General features: G+C 23.2%; 1 protein-coding gene across 7 annotated transcripts in view; it reads right to left on the bottom strand.

Annotated features, from left to right (window-relative positions):
* The window catches only part of LOC126899797 (glycerophosphocholine phosphodiesterase GPCPD1-like), a 32,501-nt gene extending 20,551 nt beyond the window's left edge, over positions 1–11,950 (bottom strand). The window contains exons 1-10 of one of the 7 annotated variants that reach the window (XM_050675005.1): positions 11,675–11,950; positions 9,139–9,413; positions 6,341–6,516; positions 5,368–5,513; positions 5,147–5,296; positions 4,039–4,146; positions 3,816–3,975; positions 3,103–3,244; positions 2,139–2,370; positions 1,903–2,061 (exon numbers count right to left, since the gene is read on the bottom strand). In XM_050675005.1, coding sequence (XP_050530962.1) covers positions 1,903–2,061; positions 2,139–2,370; positions 3,103–3,244; positions 3,816–3,975; positions 4,039–4,146; positions 5,147–5,296; positions 5,368–5,513; positions 6,341–6,516; positions 9,139–9,389 — 1,524 coding nt within the window. In that variant the 5' untranslated portion in view covers positions 9,390–9,413; positions 11,675–11,950. Of the gene's footprint in view, positions 1–1,902; positions 2,062–2,138; positions 2,371–3,102; positions 3,245–3,815; positions 3,976–4,038; positions 4,147–5,146; positions 5,297–5,367; positions 5,514–6,340; positions 6,517–9,122; positions 9,414–9,486; positions 9,499–10,612; positions 10,790–11,674 lie in introns of those variants that run through there. The other 6 variants (XM_050675004.1, XM_050675006.1, XM_050675007.1 and 3 more) reach the window with 6 other exon arrangements.
* Between the last annotated feature and the right edge of the window lie 3,810 nt (positions 11,951–15,760).

Below are 15,760 nucleotides of genomic sequence, written 5' to 3'. Positions count from 1 at the left end.
CGGAAATAAAGAACGCAGTATTTTATTAGTTATTTTATTTAACATATCTTTAAAGAACGCAGTATTTAGGAACATTTTCAAAAGTTAAGTAGAAAAAGTTCTACTTTTTATACGTATGATTCAACTTTAGAACGCCCCTGTATAAGGGAAAATTGTCCAATTTAAATAAAAAGTATGTCAAATGAAAGAAGTATATATAATGTATTTAGAAAGAAAAAATTGTGTTGATAAACACATTTTTTGAAAAGTTACAGCAATTTAAAGTTGAAAATTTAAAATTAAAAAACGAAAATTTTAACACAAAAATAGAATTTTTTTATCTACAGCAGCCGTTTGCACATAGAAGATAAGGTGTCGGGACAAATTTTTTTTTTCATTTTATAGTACATGACATAAGCTTTAATTTGGTAAAATTAATACCTTCTTAGCTTAGAATCAAAGCTAATAAACAGTTATTTATAGACAACATACATAGATGTAAATGTACCCTGAAAGTTACATTTTTTTATAACATATTTTCTATAAAATCTAACAAATAGGCTTCAATATGAAGCTGAGAAGGATTGGTTTAACCATGATGAGTTTTTCTTTGTCTGTTCAAGAAAATTTTCGAATTTCACTGGACCAAAATTGTTGCTTTATGTATTAAAAGAACTCAATTTTAATTTAAAATTAAAATTTTTAAACCTATAATGACAAAAAAAATATTTTAAAATAAAGCTACCGTATAAAAAAGGCATTTTTTTCTGTATTTTATAACTTATTTTTTAAATCACTAACCTTAATCAAATTTTAATAAAAATAATGGATACATTAAAATTTCTTTTTGTGCGTTTTTTATGAAAATCCAATGAAAACTTAAGTACAGTAAGAGTTTTAAAAAAAAAACCACCAACACATGAAAAATAAAATTTTTTAGAGGTCTGATAACATTTAACCTATGCCAAATAAAAGCTTTGGATATGAACTATATTTTTAATAAATTTTATCTGATGATTATTCTACTATAAGAAATCAGCAATTAAAATAATAACTTTATTTTCAACTTTTAATAATATACCGAGATGTCTTTTTTTTCATGGTCTACTTGTTGTTGGCCATCTTAGAACTTCTGTAAGGCATTACTTCAACTCGGCCAACATCGCAATATAACTCACACCACTGTGTTTTGAATCAGCCCAAAATTAATCAAGAGCTGATCCAAAACATGACTTTGAGGCACTGTTTAGGCCAGGGTCTTAGGATTTGTTTATATGTATGTGCAAGGCAATGACCCTAGTTGGTACTCCAAAGAGTCTAGATCCTGGGTCCATGCCTTGCACTTGAAGAAGATATACAAAGTACTGTCTGCCTCTTCTGGGTAATCTGAACAGTGGTCGCACATAGACGAGGTTGCTTTACCTGAAGAGGGAGGCCGCATCATCAGTAAATCTCTTCCTCCTGAAGCCAAACTAGCCCTCAATCCGGGTGACTAGCAACCGCTCGAGTTTCATCCCCAAATCGTCCAACATGCACAGTGGTCGGTACGACGAGGAAAGACCCTTTGGTTTGTCACCCTTTCTGAGGAGCACCAAACTGGCCTACTCCCACACCAGAAGGTAATTCACCCTATACCCTAATACCGGGATGTTTGACAAAATGAAATCTATATCAAATAATAATTATTAAGAATACTTTATGATGACAAAAAAAAAACATCCCTTTTTTTTGTTTGAAAAACACTTTTACAGCACAAAATTTAATAGATTTTCAATAAAGGGTTTTTTATAATAGTGATGTTAAATACTATTATAAAAACCACAATTATAATAATCACAATTATAAAAACTATTATATATCATCTCATCTCATACACTTGTCCCAACTATACTGGATTTTTTTTTTACAAAATATTATTATTACCTGTAACTCCATTGTCCATTTTACTTCAATATTAAAACCAACATTGATATCCACATTAGTCAATGCTGTTTCAAGTTTTGGAAAAGGTTGATAATCATTTCGTAAGTCATTTAAAAAATGACCTTCAGATAAGCTATAAGGTTCCTTAACATGATAAATCTATATAATGTAAAAATAACTTAAAAATGTAAAATAAAACAAAATAATGAAAAAATGTTTTTATAATATTTACATACCTTTAATCTTTGCAACTGTTCAAAAGAAAATTGTTTCAATGGTACTTCAACCATTTCAACATTTTCAGCTAACACATCTGTTTTTGATCTAGTTGCCATTGACACTTTAAAATCATGATATATTATAGGAACTAAATCTTTAGTAAGTTGAACATCAAACTCAACAAAATCTGCTCCTTTGTTGCCTGCTTCTCTTAATGATGCAATTGTATTTTCACGAATGTTTGAAGTACTATGACATAAATATACATGTATTAGGGTGGTCCTTATTTTACAAATTTCTAAATTTGTTTAAGGACATCCCTCCATTTTTTTTTTTAGTATAAAAAAATGGAAAGATGTTCTTAAAGAAATTTAGAAATTCGTAAAATAATGACCACCCTATTGTGTATATTTATATAAATAAAATCATAACAACTACATAGTAATAGAACATAATAAACATAAGTCTACTGATTATAGTTAATATTGTTATTGTTAATATTATCGTACTGTAGAAGCCTTTGATGGAGATATCTTAAAGCGTGCAAACTATTAAAAATGAATATTTTTCTATCTACTTAACAAAAACAATCATAACCTCATAAATTAGAATATTCTAAACAATGGCTCATATGCAGGATGGAATTTTTTACTATACAAAATTTTAATAATTTTTTTTGCCAGATTATAAAAATATATACATATTTACTGTTTTCTAAAAAAAATTTTTTGGAATAGTACCTTGTTCACATCATTACCCTAATTGATAAAATACTTGAAAAATATTTTTAATTATAATTATAATATGATTTTTTCCTTTAACAGTAAAATAAATTTAAAAAACACTGCCTGTGATAAAAATTAAACAAATAATTTATAAACATTAAAACAAAGAAAAAGAAACGTTTTTTTTTTTATGAAAAATTAAATGTATTACTACATATATGTTATAATAAGTATAGTATATATATATTATACTTACTCTGATACAAATTTGGTAAAAGTTGAGCCAGATCCCCTATGACCAATATCTAATGGATCATAAGAACTTTTCCAATCTAAGGTTTTATTTTTTTCCAATGTACATGTTATATCCCTAGAAGGCTTTATTACTAAATATGCAACTAAAAAAAAAAAAAATTTTAATTAAGAAAAATTATTTACATCTTTTAAAGTAGGATCTGTCAAGTAATATATTATTAATTTAATTAAAGTAACAAAAAATAGTAAAAAAATTCGAACTATATATAGTAAAATATTTATTTTTCTTTAGTATTATTATAAATTATTAAACAATGTGCAAGAAAAATTATCATAAAAGTGTCATATGAAAAAGTCAAACATTTATATTTTGTGTATAACAAAAATTTTAGAAAACTTAGCTCAAAGACTTTCTAATTAGAAAATTAGACATTAATGAAATACATTTTGATTATTTAACTTGAAATTTGACCATAAAATAAAAATAAATTCTATATAAAATATTCTTTTAAAAGATATAACATAATATCAAATAAATTATTTTATTTTAATATCAATATAATGTACCACTGAAATGTAAAAAAAATTTTATTTTCAAATAATATTCTCAGTGAACTCTTTTTATACAATCTGGTAGATCAAAAGAACAGATTAAATCACTTTGTAAGCAAATTTAAAAAATTCAAAATAATTAATGTTTTTGGCAATCATTACTTTTAAGTTCACCAATTGGCTGATGGCGTATGCTTGTAATAGGAGCTGTTATTACACCATTACTGTTTATCATGCTATTTGGTAATACATGAGTGAAACCAACATGATAAGGTGGCTCTTCTAAACTTTCTTTTTTCATAAAAATATCAAAAAGATATCCCTAAAAAAATTAACTAAATAAAATAAATTCAGATCATCATAATCATTACTCAAATTTTCATACCATACAGCCAAAATTATGAACCTTTGTTTGAAATATATGTAAAGTATTGAGCATTAAAAGGTTACCAAATTGACTTTGTAATTGAAAACTATAATCTCCAGGTATATTCTAAATTATAAAAAAAATAATTTGGTGGAACTTTGTCATAGCTTTAAAAATTAATAGATAAATAGTAGAGGAAATCAGGTCTAATTGTAATACAGGTAAAATATAACATAGGAATGAAATATTTCTATGATATTGAATGATTTAAACATCTAATAATAACTACATATCATTAGATATGTAAATGAAAAATATCATTTATTATGTTGTTATTATAGCCTTTTTATATTATTAAAATAGCTATAAATATATATTTAATTTTATCACTCAACGGTTATCACTTTTTTTTTAACGCAAAACAAAAGAAGATTAAAGATTGTCATAAAGCTGATTATATTTTACAAAATCTAACGTGTTAAGGCAAAATACAGTACATTTGGAGAAAAAATAGCAACTTATGCAGTCACAAATATCATAAAAGCAAAGTGTTAACTCAGAATGGGAATAAATTTCAACTACTTAACTAATCACCAAGCAATAATTGGTGAATATAATTGTACAAATGTAAATCTTATCAAGATTCTTAAACATGTATATTAATAAATGTAAATAATATATTACTATTTAAATTACAACAAATGATAAAGAAAAAATAAGGTTTAGATAAAATGTAAGGGGCAAGCTGTAACAGATATTTAAATGTTATTTTCATACATTTATTTACTTTACAATTTTTTTTTTAACTTTTACTATAATTTCAAAATATCCAAACATAGTGATATTTTAAAATTTTTACTATTTATAATAAAAAATATTAATCTAGACTATACTGTCTCCCAGGTATATAAATTGTAAAATAAGCAATTATTAATAAAATAAACAATGTGTTACATGATGTCAACTCATTTTAAATTTGATATTTACTAAATAAAATTATAAATTACATAATATTTTTATTTCTTCACTATATACAATGAAATATAGTAAACTTGTATACAAATCATGAACATAAAAATTAAATTTTTACAATTATCTTTTATTAAAAAATTTAAATTAAACTTACTGCAACTTCAACAAATGGAAATCCAAAAGATATATTATTGGGTTCTTGTGAACTTAATTCTTCAATTAAAATGTTATTGGATATTGCTTTACCAGTTTTAGATGGACGCTTTGATAACTTAATTGGTGTCACTTTAACACACATAAGATCCTACAAAATTTGAAACATCAAAAATGAAAACAATAGTTTTATTTTATGTAATCTAGATATCTAATATATACCTTCTTATTTTCAAATTTAGTTTTCCAAAATTTAATAGGTTCTTTAAATAATTTAAACTGCACAGCATATTCATTAGTTAAAAAACCTTTATTTACATGCTTATTACCATTTTTTGACCCATAAAGATCATAAGTTGTATTTGCATCTAAAAATAATTATGACAAAATTAAATAAAAAAATAATAAATAAATATTTACAAATTTTGAATTGAGTATTTATTGGTTGTATATTTAAGACAGTTTTTACTAAAATAAATAAAACTATTAATAAAACTGCACTGTTATGATAATGTATGTACAAATTTACATACTTATAACTGTACTAAAATTTATATGTCTATCAAACATTAATTGATAAAATATACAAAAAATATTGCAATACACACATAGAAAATCTTACTCTAAAAAAATGTTTGCATGTGGACAAAAAAAAAAGCTCACACATTAATAATAACTAAACGAATTGAAAATCTTTTTTCATATTATCTCAGAAATGTGTTTAAGCAGATCTAGTGAAAATTTTAAACCTTAAATTGTAAATAGCTTCAGAGAACATTTTTCTCAAAAACAGTTGAAGTTTTAAAACAATCATGTTCAAAAGGCAAACAATTTCTGAACTTTGCTAATAATTTTCTTATAATTTCATGACGGAGTACTTTTGTTGGAAAAAAAAGTAATTTTACCAGAAAAACATTTTTTTCCTTGTTCTATTTATAAGATATTACTCTAGGGAATATTTTTAAATTTTTAAAAAAAAAATTGCTGTCCATATAGTTGTACAAGTGCAAATATTATTATAAATTAAATGTTACACTTAATTATACAAATAGATTTATTTTCTTATTTTTCTGTTGTTTTCCAGCATAAATTCTATACAAAATTTAAATATAAAAATATCATGCAATTAAAAGTTATTTTTAACTTTATACGATTTGAAACAACTTTTTAAACTAATAACTCTTAACTTACTAACCATCATAGGAAGATTCACTTCTAGGTTCATAATGTGATTCCCATGAATGAACTAAAATAGATCTTTGTGTTATATATTCACCATCAGGCTCTAAAATATAAGCAATAAAATATCGAAACAATACTTGTTGATTTGTTGGTAAATCTATTTTTCCAGTCCAGATATAATACGTGCGACTAAAACCATATGAATAAATACACAAATGAGTTTGAAAAACAATATTGATAAATACTTAATAAATATATACTATAGGATATATACAGTAGAAACCGTTTATAATGAACAACCAAGTTTAATGACCTTAGATGGCAAGTCCCTGTAAAACTTCCATATTTTATACTAATCTGTCTCAATTATAATGACAATCAAGATGTTAAGACGGTTATTTTTATTACAATTGAAACATTTTTTATTTATAATGACTTTAACAACAGATAACACTAATTTCTTTATTGTTTCAAAATGTCGCTTGTGTACTTAATTGCAATTGTCATGCCATTAATTATGTTTAATTTTAGTTTTAGTTGTTATTGAGGTAGAAAAGAACTGCTAATGTACACAGACCTGTAATCCCATTGAGCATACCATCAACCAAATTATATTAATTTGGCTTAATTACCAGTCCCAACTAATCAAAGTCATGACTGGGTCAGTGCAATGATACATGTTACCACCCCAACTAAAATAACTAGAGTCTACATGGTTGTTAAGTACATTATCCCTGCGAATCCTCCAACAGTATGTTTTGTTTATGAATTAAATTTTTGTAAAATGAGCAAACAAAAGTAATTTACAATTGAAAAAAAAGTAAATTACATTTTTGTTTACAAAATTGTGAAAAAAATTCCAATATAGCTAATGAATTAGAATTTGTAAAAGATGGAAAGCTAGAGACAAAATAGTAAAAGAGTGAAAAAATGAAATTTATCAACATGTATTGAAGTTACGATTTATTAGTAAAAATATAATACATTAATTATAATAAAATATTATGTTCACATAAATATATAATAGTTTTCAATTTTTTTGTCATTTTGGTTATAACAACTAATTTTTATTAGTTCCTTGAATGTCATTATAAACAATTTATATTGTAAATAAAATTAATGAACATAAATGACATTAAAATCATATTAACAATCAATTTTTTTTAGCTTCAATAGAGAGCTAAAAATAGTTTTACCATGGTATGGTTTTTTTATATCTGTCCTTAAGATTCTTAGCTCTTTCTGGACAACTATTGTTGGAGAATTAAACAAAAAAACTCGATTTTAACTTAATTGGTTCAATTAAGGTTCTATCGTCGCCAAAAATAGGAAAACCTTCTCAATTTTAAAATTTAAACAAATATCTCAAAATTATATTACTGTAAAAAAATTGCATTTTCAAAAAATAATTTTTTTATTTTAAAACTGCTATAACTTTTTTTTATAAAACACTGATCTTAATGAGATTTCAATATATGTATACATATATATAATTAAGAAAATTAAAAAAAAAACTTGAATACAAGAAAAGTTTCAAAGAGACAATTTCAAAAATAATTTATCAATTCAATTTTTGAGAATGTTCCGGAATGCCCAGCCTATTTAAACTTATATCAAAATAAAACTCTTAAAGTGTACTTCAATATTTAGTATACTGTTTAATACACTGTAGGTAATCCTTTAAATAATAATATGTTATATAAATAATTTTATTTTTATTTTATTAAATATAAATATTTGTTCATCATTTACTTAAATAATTTATAAGTACACATAATTATTTAATAAATCATTATACTACATAGATATTTATCAGTTGATAATTGATTATAAATTGGATTACTGTCCATAATTCAATTATAGGGTATACTTTTATGTTTCTATGCAATTTCTACAACTTTTTAGAAAATCTCTCTTAAATTTGACTCTGAAATTTCAATGTTCATAAAACAATTATCTTAAACATAATGTATACAATTTTATAAAGTAAAGTACATATGGATATAGCAAAGTGGAGTTGAGGCATTTTTTAGATTATTAGTAATTGATATCTAGCAGTGATTGTCATAAAATGTTACAATGTGTAATTGAAACAATTTATAATATCCACAAAAACTACATGATTTTTTACTTTAAAGACCAATTATTTATAGTAGTCGTCAGAACAGCTTTTTATTTTTAACCATAAAATACATTAAATAAGCTCTAATTTGATTTAGTTTCTAACTATGTATGTAGATATTCCATTGCTATGCAAAACACTTCAAAATTGGCCATTTTTACTAAAAATGTTATGATATTTGGCTTTAATGACTATTTACCTTTTAAAAATCAAAACTTTGAATAGTTTCTTTTTTTATTTTAGAGTAAATTATATTAGCTTTAATTTTATCTTAAAGAGGGTATTTTTTGGAACATTATCAAAAATTTAAAAGATGAAAATGTTGATATGATTTTCAAGTTCCATAAATAATTAGTTTAATGATTAGATTTATAAAAAAAAATTGTTATCAGCATTGACTGTTTTATATTCTAATTTTTTGGAACTTTCCCTTTATTGCAAAAATTGAGGAGAATTTGTCAAAATTATGATGCCAGTAGCTTAATTGTATACATTTTGTGATATTTTAACATATCGTTGAACAAAATCAGTTCAGTAAGATAAAAAAGATTGTGTATAATACAAAAAAAAAAGAAATACACAGCAGAGTAAAACCAATACTTTTTAAGGCAAGAATTAAAGCTAAAAGATATTATGTTTAAAGAAATCATCATAACAACAAAAATAACATTACCTAGAATACAACATACTTGTTTTTAACTTTAGTCATATGAGTATTAGTAAGCACAAATGCCTTATCTGCATTCCAATTTCCTAATGCCTCACAATTTCCTGAGACGCACAGTATTTGTCCATCAATAGTATCTGCTTCCACAGTAAATGTTTTTTCTTTAAACTTCTCATGTCTATGATTAGATTTTGACATTTCTTTATTTTTTTCAGGTATTGAACTTTGAAAGTTATCTTCATCTAAAGAGTTGGGATCCCACCACTGTTGCATAATGAATGAATTCAATTCTGAAAACTAATAATTTATGTATTATTACAAAAACAGCAATAACAATTTTATTTTATAACTTTTTAAAAATATATTTTACAGTAATATTTTTCAATTATTTATATAGCATTTAAAAGGATGAAAATTCACAAATGAGAAAACCTGAGTTTTGTTAGCAAAATAAGGTATGCCTTCAAATAACTCAATTTTTTTTTAGATAGAAACAACTTGTAATTACGCTTCTAATATATTGCAGTCAGTTATGACTAACATTCAGTATTAAACATCAATTAAATAAATTATTAAAATGACCATGAAACTAATTTAATAATAGTAAAATGTTTTTATAATTAATCAAATTCTATTTATCATAAATAAATATTTTTATAATACTAATATTGTTTTTATAAGTAATTTATTTATTATATAATAAAAATACATTTTTTGTAAACTCTTCTTTTTCATTGTAAAATAGGATATACCTCTTATTATTTTTAATCATTAATTTATCTTTCACGTCTACTTTACAAAGATATGCTTGTGTTAAAGAGGGCAATAAACCAATATATTCCAGCGCAACGGAATCAAACCCCAGTACCAACACAACAATGTAAAAAGCGATACTGTTTCAGGTAAGTAGGCCAGTATTTAGTATAAGCCAAGTAGCTTAGAGTTCAACAATTTTAAACTAAAGAGTTGGTTTCAGAACACTTATTTTAAAAGAAACATAAAAATGAATAGGTTAATTTTATATAGCAATAAAATTATTAACACAAATTAAAATATAAAAATCATCAAGATAATAACAATAAGACGATTAAGCAATTCAAATTTTCACATTAATTTGAATTACATAAAATAATGACAAAACATTGAATTAATCATTTTTTTATAATTAATCTACCTAATTACAAGTTTTGAAAAATAAACTTGTGTGCTATTTTTATTGACAAAAAAGTATTGATTATATTTATTAATTTATATATTATTAAAATGTTGAAATAAATTATAACAGAACAATAGATATTCAAACTCTAAGACTTGTTTTTTTACATAAAGAAAAATATCAAGAGGTTCTTAATTTTTTTATCTAAACTAAATTCAAATAAAATAATTACATTAAATTATATTCATTCATTAACAGCAAACATCATAATATATACCATTGAATATGTAGATAATTTTTTTAAGTACATTCACTACTTATTTATTATTAATTATCTTACCAAAGCTAAAGTATATTGTCCAATACTACAGAGTGATTGGTTTATCATAAACTACTCGGTTATTCATAAAATAAACGCAATATTTAAAAATTGTTTAGATATATTTATCTTGGTTTATCAGCTATTAATTACTTTTTAGAATCATTCATTAACAACTTTTGAACCAATATTTTTAAAGTTATTAATATTTTATAATGGATGCTGGTGATGATACGGGAGTGTTGTTATTTTTATCACTTGTCTCTTCCTCCTACCTAGGTAGAAAAATTAGAATTACTTCCTAAGTGCAATTCCAAAAGTTATTATATTGATTAAATCATATTTTATCTATTTTTATTTTATAAGCTAGTTAAATATACATGATACCATTTAAAAAATGTAAAAAGTTAACACCCTTATAAGTTACTAGGGATTATTATATATAGTAATTGATAAATCAAGAAATTATATAACAAAAAAATATCAACCTTTTTTTTTCAATATTTTATTGATTTTATAAATAATTTACTGGTTTATGATAATACAATCACTCTGTATATTGTATAATAATTTTACAATATTTTTAATATGTTAGATCTACAATTTAAATTACTTTACATAAATAAATTACACAATTTAATCTATGTATGTATATGCAAATAATTAAATTTCTATTTACATTTTTTAATATGTCAAACAAAATTATTTTGAAATATTGTAATTGACTCAGTAAAAGTAAATTTAATAGTTCTATCTTGTTGCATAATTAGAGATCATCTAAAAAATTAATTTTAATTTTACTAACAATGTCAGTTTTAGTGTGCAAATAAATTGGCTCAAAGAATTGAAAGAAATTTGTACATTTAATTATTTATACATCAAATAATTAACACTTTAACAGTAATAAACTTAAATAAAATCTAAAAACAATAACAAATAGATTTCAAATTCATAAGTGGCATTAACCCACCTATACTTAATAATATATATTTTAATCTTTTCACAAAAATGGAAAAATTACATTAACTTAAGCATCTTAATAATCTTAAAATAATATAGCATATTTAAATAGTAATAACATACGGTTAAAGCTATGTAAAAAATTGAAGTACTAATAAAGTTGTAGTTTTAACATAGAAAAAAAAAATTTATTACTTGAGTTTCTCTAAAATACTTTTTTGAAATTAAACTTTGTTATAAGCAAAAATATATGTATATAATTTTTTTTTTTTTTGGAAATATACTCCACTATTTTAACATTTTAATTAGAAAAACGAAGAATAAAACATACTACCGACAAGGATTACTCTTAAACTAATACAAGGTTCATAAAACAATTCAAAGATAAACGGCGACGACTGTTCTTCGTTTATATCACCAAGTGATAAAGTAATTATCTTATATTATCAATACTAATACGTGCTATCAATACCGATATGCTAGAAGTTCAAAAAGAAGTATATATTCAATAAGTATTAGTATAAGTTGTTTTGTTAAATATTGTTATTATTAACAATATTCTAAATATCATAGACGACCCTCGAAATAAAATTCTGGTTACGCGACTACTTATAAACGTTATACCTGAAGTATAGTAAAGCCCGTTTAATAAAACGTTTATAACTCTTCTATCAGTCCTTGATTTACTAATTCATAAGCGCAGTACAATTCAACATATCAATCACCTTAAAAATAATAATTGAGTTTTATCAAATAATAAACAAAAAGTCGTAAACTAACGATAAAATTATAATTTTACAAATTATATTGTCGATGGTCCTCGCTTTCGAATTGATCAATATAAATGTCCGAAATGTATTATAAAAATAATCAGTTCTCTTTTTCTAAACTGAGTTTGCTTAAATATTATAACATAGGTTTTATAATTTTATATAATTATTTTTATATAAATATATAAAACAAAGCCATACAGGATTTTTCCTAAGGGAATATCACAAACAAATTTTTCTTTAAATCAAATCTGATTAATAATAATGACAATATTATTCTAAGTTAACATTCTTTAATTTATCCGGTAAATTAAAAAATTAAATTTTTTTATAAATTACATTTATTAGTGGGTCAATCTATGCCAAATCATCCAAAAATGGTTGCACGACCACCTCATTTTTTTTTTTAATTTTCAGGGTTTATGCTATAATTAGATTAAAACAATTTTTTTTTTATGACATTTCATTTTTATAGCTATTTCAATGTAAAAAATGTTAAAAATAGCCAGAACGTTAAAAAAACAAACAGATTATTCAATATTGACTTAATCGAATTNGTTAAAAATAGCCAGAACGTTAAAAAAACAAACAGATTATTCAATATTGACTTAATCGAATTTAAATTTTAGACTTAACCTTATTATAACTTAAAGTTTACATTAAAAAAAAATTGTATGTAAAATTCTAAACTTTAATGACTTATTAAAAATGACGCTTTTTTGTGAAAATTTATGTTTTTGAACTCATATAAAACCATTAAGTTATTATTTTATAGTGATTTTCAAATGTGGTAATGTATAGTTTATAATCTATGTTTCAACTAAATTTTAAAGATTTAAAACAATTTTCTTGGGATTTAGAGGCCTAGAAAGTTAGAAATTTTATAAAAATACACGTATTCTAAGTGTATTATTTCTGTTGGGGGACCTTATTTCGAAAAATATTTTTTTTAATTTATTAGTTATATATCTGCTTAAAACACCATAAAAATTTAAAGTTTGAGAAAGAAGTGTAACATGTAAAATTTAGCATTAGAAAATCAGTAAAAATCAGCTCAAGATCAAATAATTTAATGATAGTTTTTTGTTGTTTTCAAACCACATTTTTGTAATTGTTTTATATATTATTGTATATGTAATACATTACGATTCAATATAATTATTATATAAGTTATAATTATTTTAGTTGCAAAATAAAAAATGAATTAATTAAATTATTATGATAATATTGTAAAATATTTTTAAAAAAATCATGGTTTTATCCTAGTAGTTAAAATATTCTATTTTCATAAATATCACATAATGATAATGATACTTTAATGCTTCTTATGGTACTATTATTAATTGGTAAAACCTGTGTTATTCCCTATTCCTGAGAATAATTTTACACAATTTAAATCTTATATTAGGTGTTTTTCGTTTTTTTGTACTTCTGAGATGGGTATATTTATGTATTTTATCCCTTTAATTTTTTCATCGCAAAATTGAAACATAATTAGTCATCACATGGAACAATAACGTTTCTGTTTTTGTACTTAAAAATCACCTTATACAAGACATCAAATTAACAGTTCCGTTTGGAAAAAAAATAACTATTTTAGTGATGGTAAAATAAATAAAAAAAAGGTTTATTAATCTGTCTTATCATATTGACGACTTTGGTTTTAATGCAGAATATTTTTTGCTTCGTGTCATGACAAAATCGCCAGCGATGGAGTTGGTGGAACAGCAAAAAGAAAAGTAACAAAATGTAGCTTGACTCGAATATGTCAATATGATAACACAAATTAATAAACCTTTTTTTTTATTTTTGTATTAACTCGAAGCACCGTCACTAAAATAATTATTCTTTTTTGCAAACAATGGATTGACCCTATTATAGAACGAGCGTCAACGTTTTCCACTAAAATAGCTTTAAATATTCACCTTATATTTAATGAAAACTCCCAGACCAAAATATAAAACAAATAATACCATGCATATGATTATCATAGATTTTATTAACTCATAGTGTATATGTATAACCTGATGGGACTACACTTTGTCTAAAACAAGTTTTCCAACAAAACTGATAAGATTCATGCAATTAGATTCTAAATTCGTCACGAAAACAATGAAAAATTTTACATTTTTACAATCAATTCACTTCTTCACGAGAATAGTTTGTTTTGATTAGACAAATTAAGTTAATCAGTGAAAATACTATATTTTGTATAAAATTATTTAAAATACATTGTCTATCAAAAAAACAGATAAAAAATTTAAATGTAAAAACAAAATAATATAGTCTACTAGTAATAAAATAAAAAAGTAAAATAATTTATATGGTTATTAAATGAAAAAGAAACCTTTTTAAAAATCAATTCGAATATATTTTCTCTGTAGTATTAGAAATACAAATTTCGAAGATTCTGAACTTGTATGATAATTATACTAATTTTTCTGGATTAAAATAAAACATTACAAATCGAGAATTCTTAAAAAATATTGAATAAATTATTTAAGCCTATTTTGTCGGAAACACTATCGAACTATTCAAAAGTCTAAAACTATCGATTCATTCAGTTATTTTCAAAAGCTATCGACATAAACAAATGTTTTTCGATAGTATTTATTTATCGACACCGAAATACAAACAGTCAAACTGTAACCGTAAATGATAATACTAATTTAAAATAATACTAATTAAAAAAATAAAATGAATGTTCACATTTAAATATGTGAAAAATGTATTAAGTTGTGTTTACTTCAATACTTAATTATTGTACCAAAACAATTTTTTTACTTAAAGTACTCTTGTATAAACATAATATCATTATTCATTATTCATTATGAAATAGCAATATGCATGTTCTATATAATTTTGTGCACATTTTGCATAATTAATCTAAATACAGCCTTATAACAATTATTAACAATTTTGATGCCTTTAAAAATTGTATACTAATATACAAATGAATATAATAAATTAATATGTTATGTCATACATGTTAATATGTTATTCATTAAACGGTGTATTTTTTAAACAAATTCTTATTAAGCGAAATAAATACTATATATTCAACACAGATAGTTAATTATTATAGTGTATTTTTTTAATTAATGTGTGTTACTCAGTTAGTAAGGAAAAAGTAAAATATATAATCAACTAGGCAACATTCGTATTTTAAACTTAAGTAATAAATAAATTATTATTTTTAATAACACGAAATAAACACAGTTAATACAAAAATCCTTTTACAGGTATCACCAAACCCAACCCAACCCAACGTCGTGTCTTGACTAGTTGTATCACACATTATGTTATCTAAAATATCTAAATTTTATCATATTTATCTAAATGTTCATTATTTATTTAAGTGTTGACGTCATATTTATTATGAGATAATTGAAGTACATAATGAATATTCATATATATATCATAAGTTTATATTTAACGA

This window comes from Daktulosphaira vitifoliae, unplaced genomic scaffold, assembly GCF_025091365.1.
Source record: "Daktulosphaira vitifoliae isolate Bord-2020 unplaced genomic scaffold, ASM2509136v1 Scaffold_2, whole genome shotgun sequence".
Lineage (NCBI taxonomy): Eukaryota > Metazoa > Arthropoda > Insecta > Hemiptera > Phylloxeridae > Daktulosphaira > Daktulosphaira vitifoliae.
This window is presented reverse-complemented; position numbering and strand designations above follow the sequence as displayed.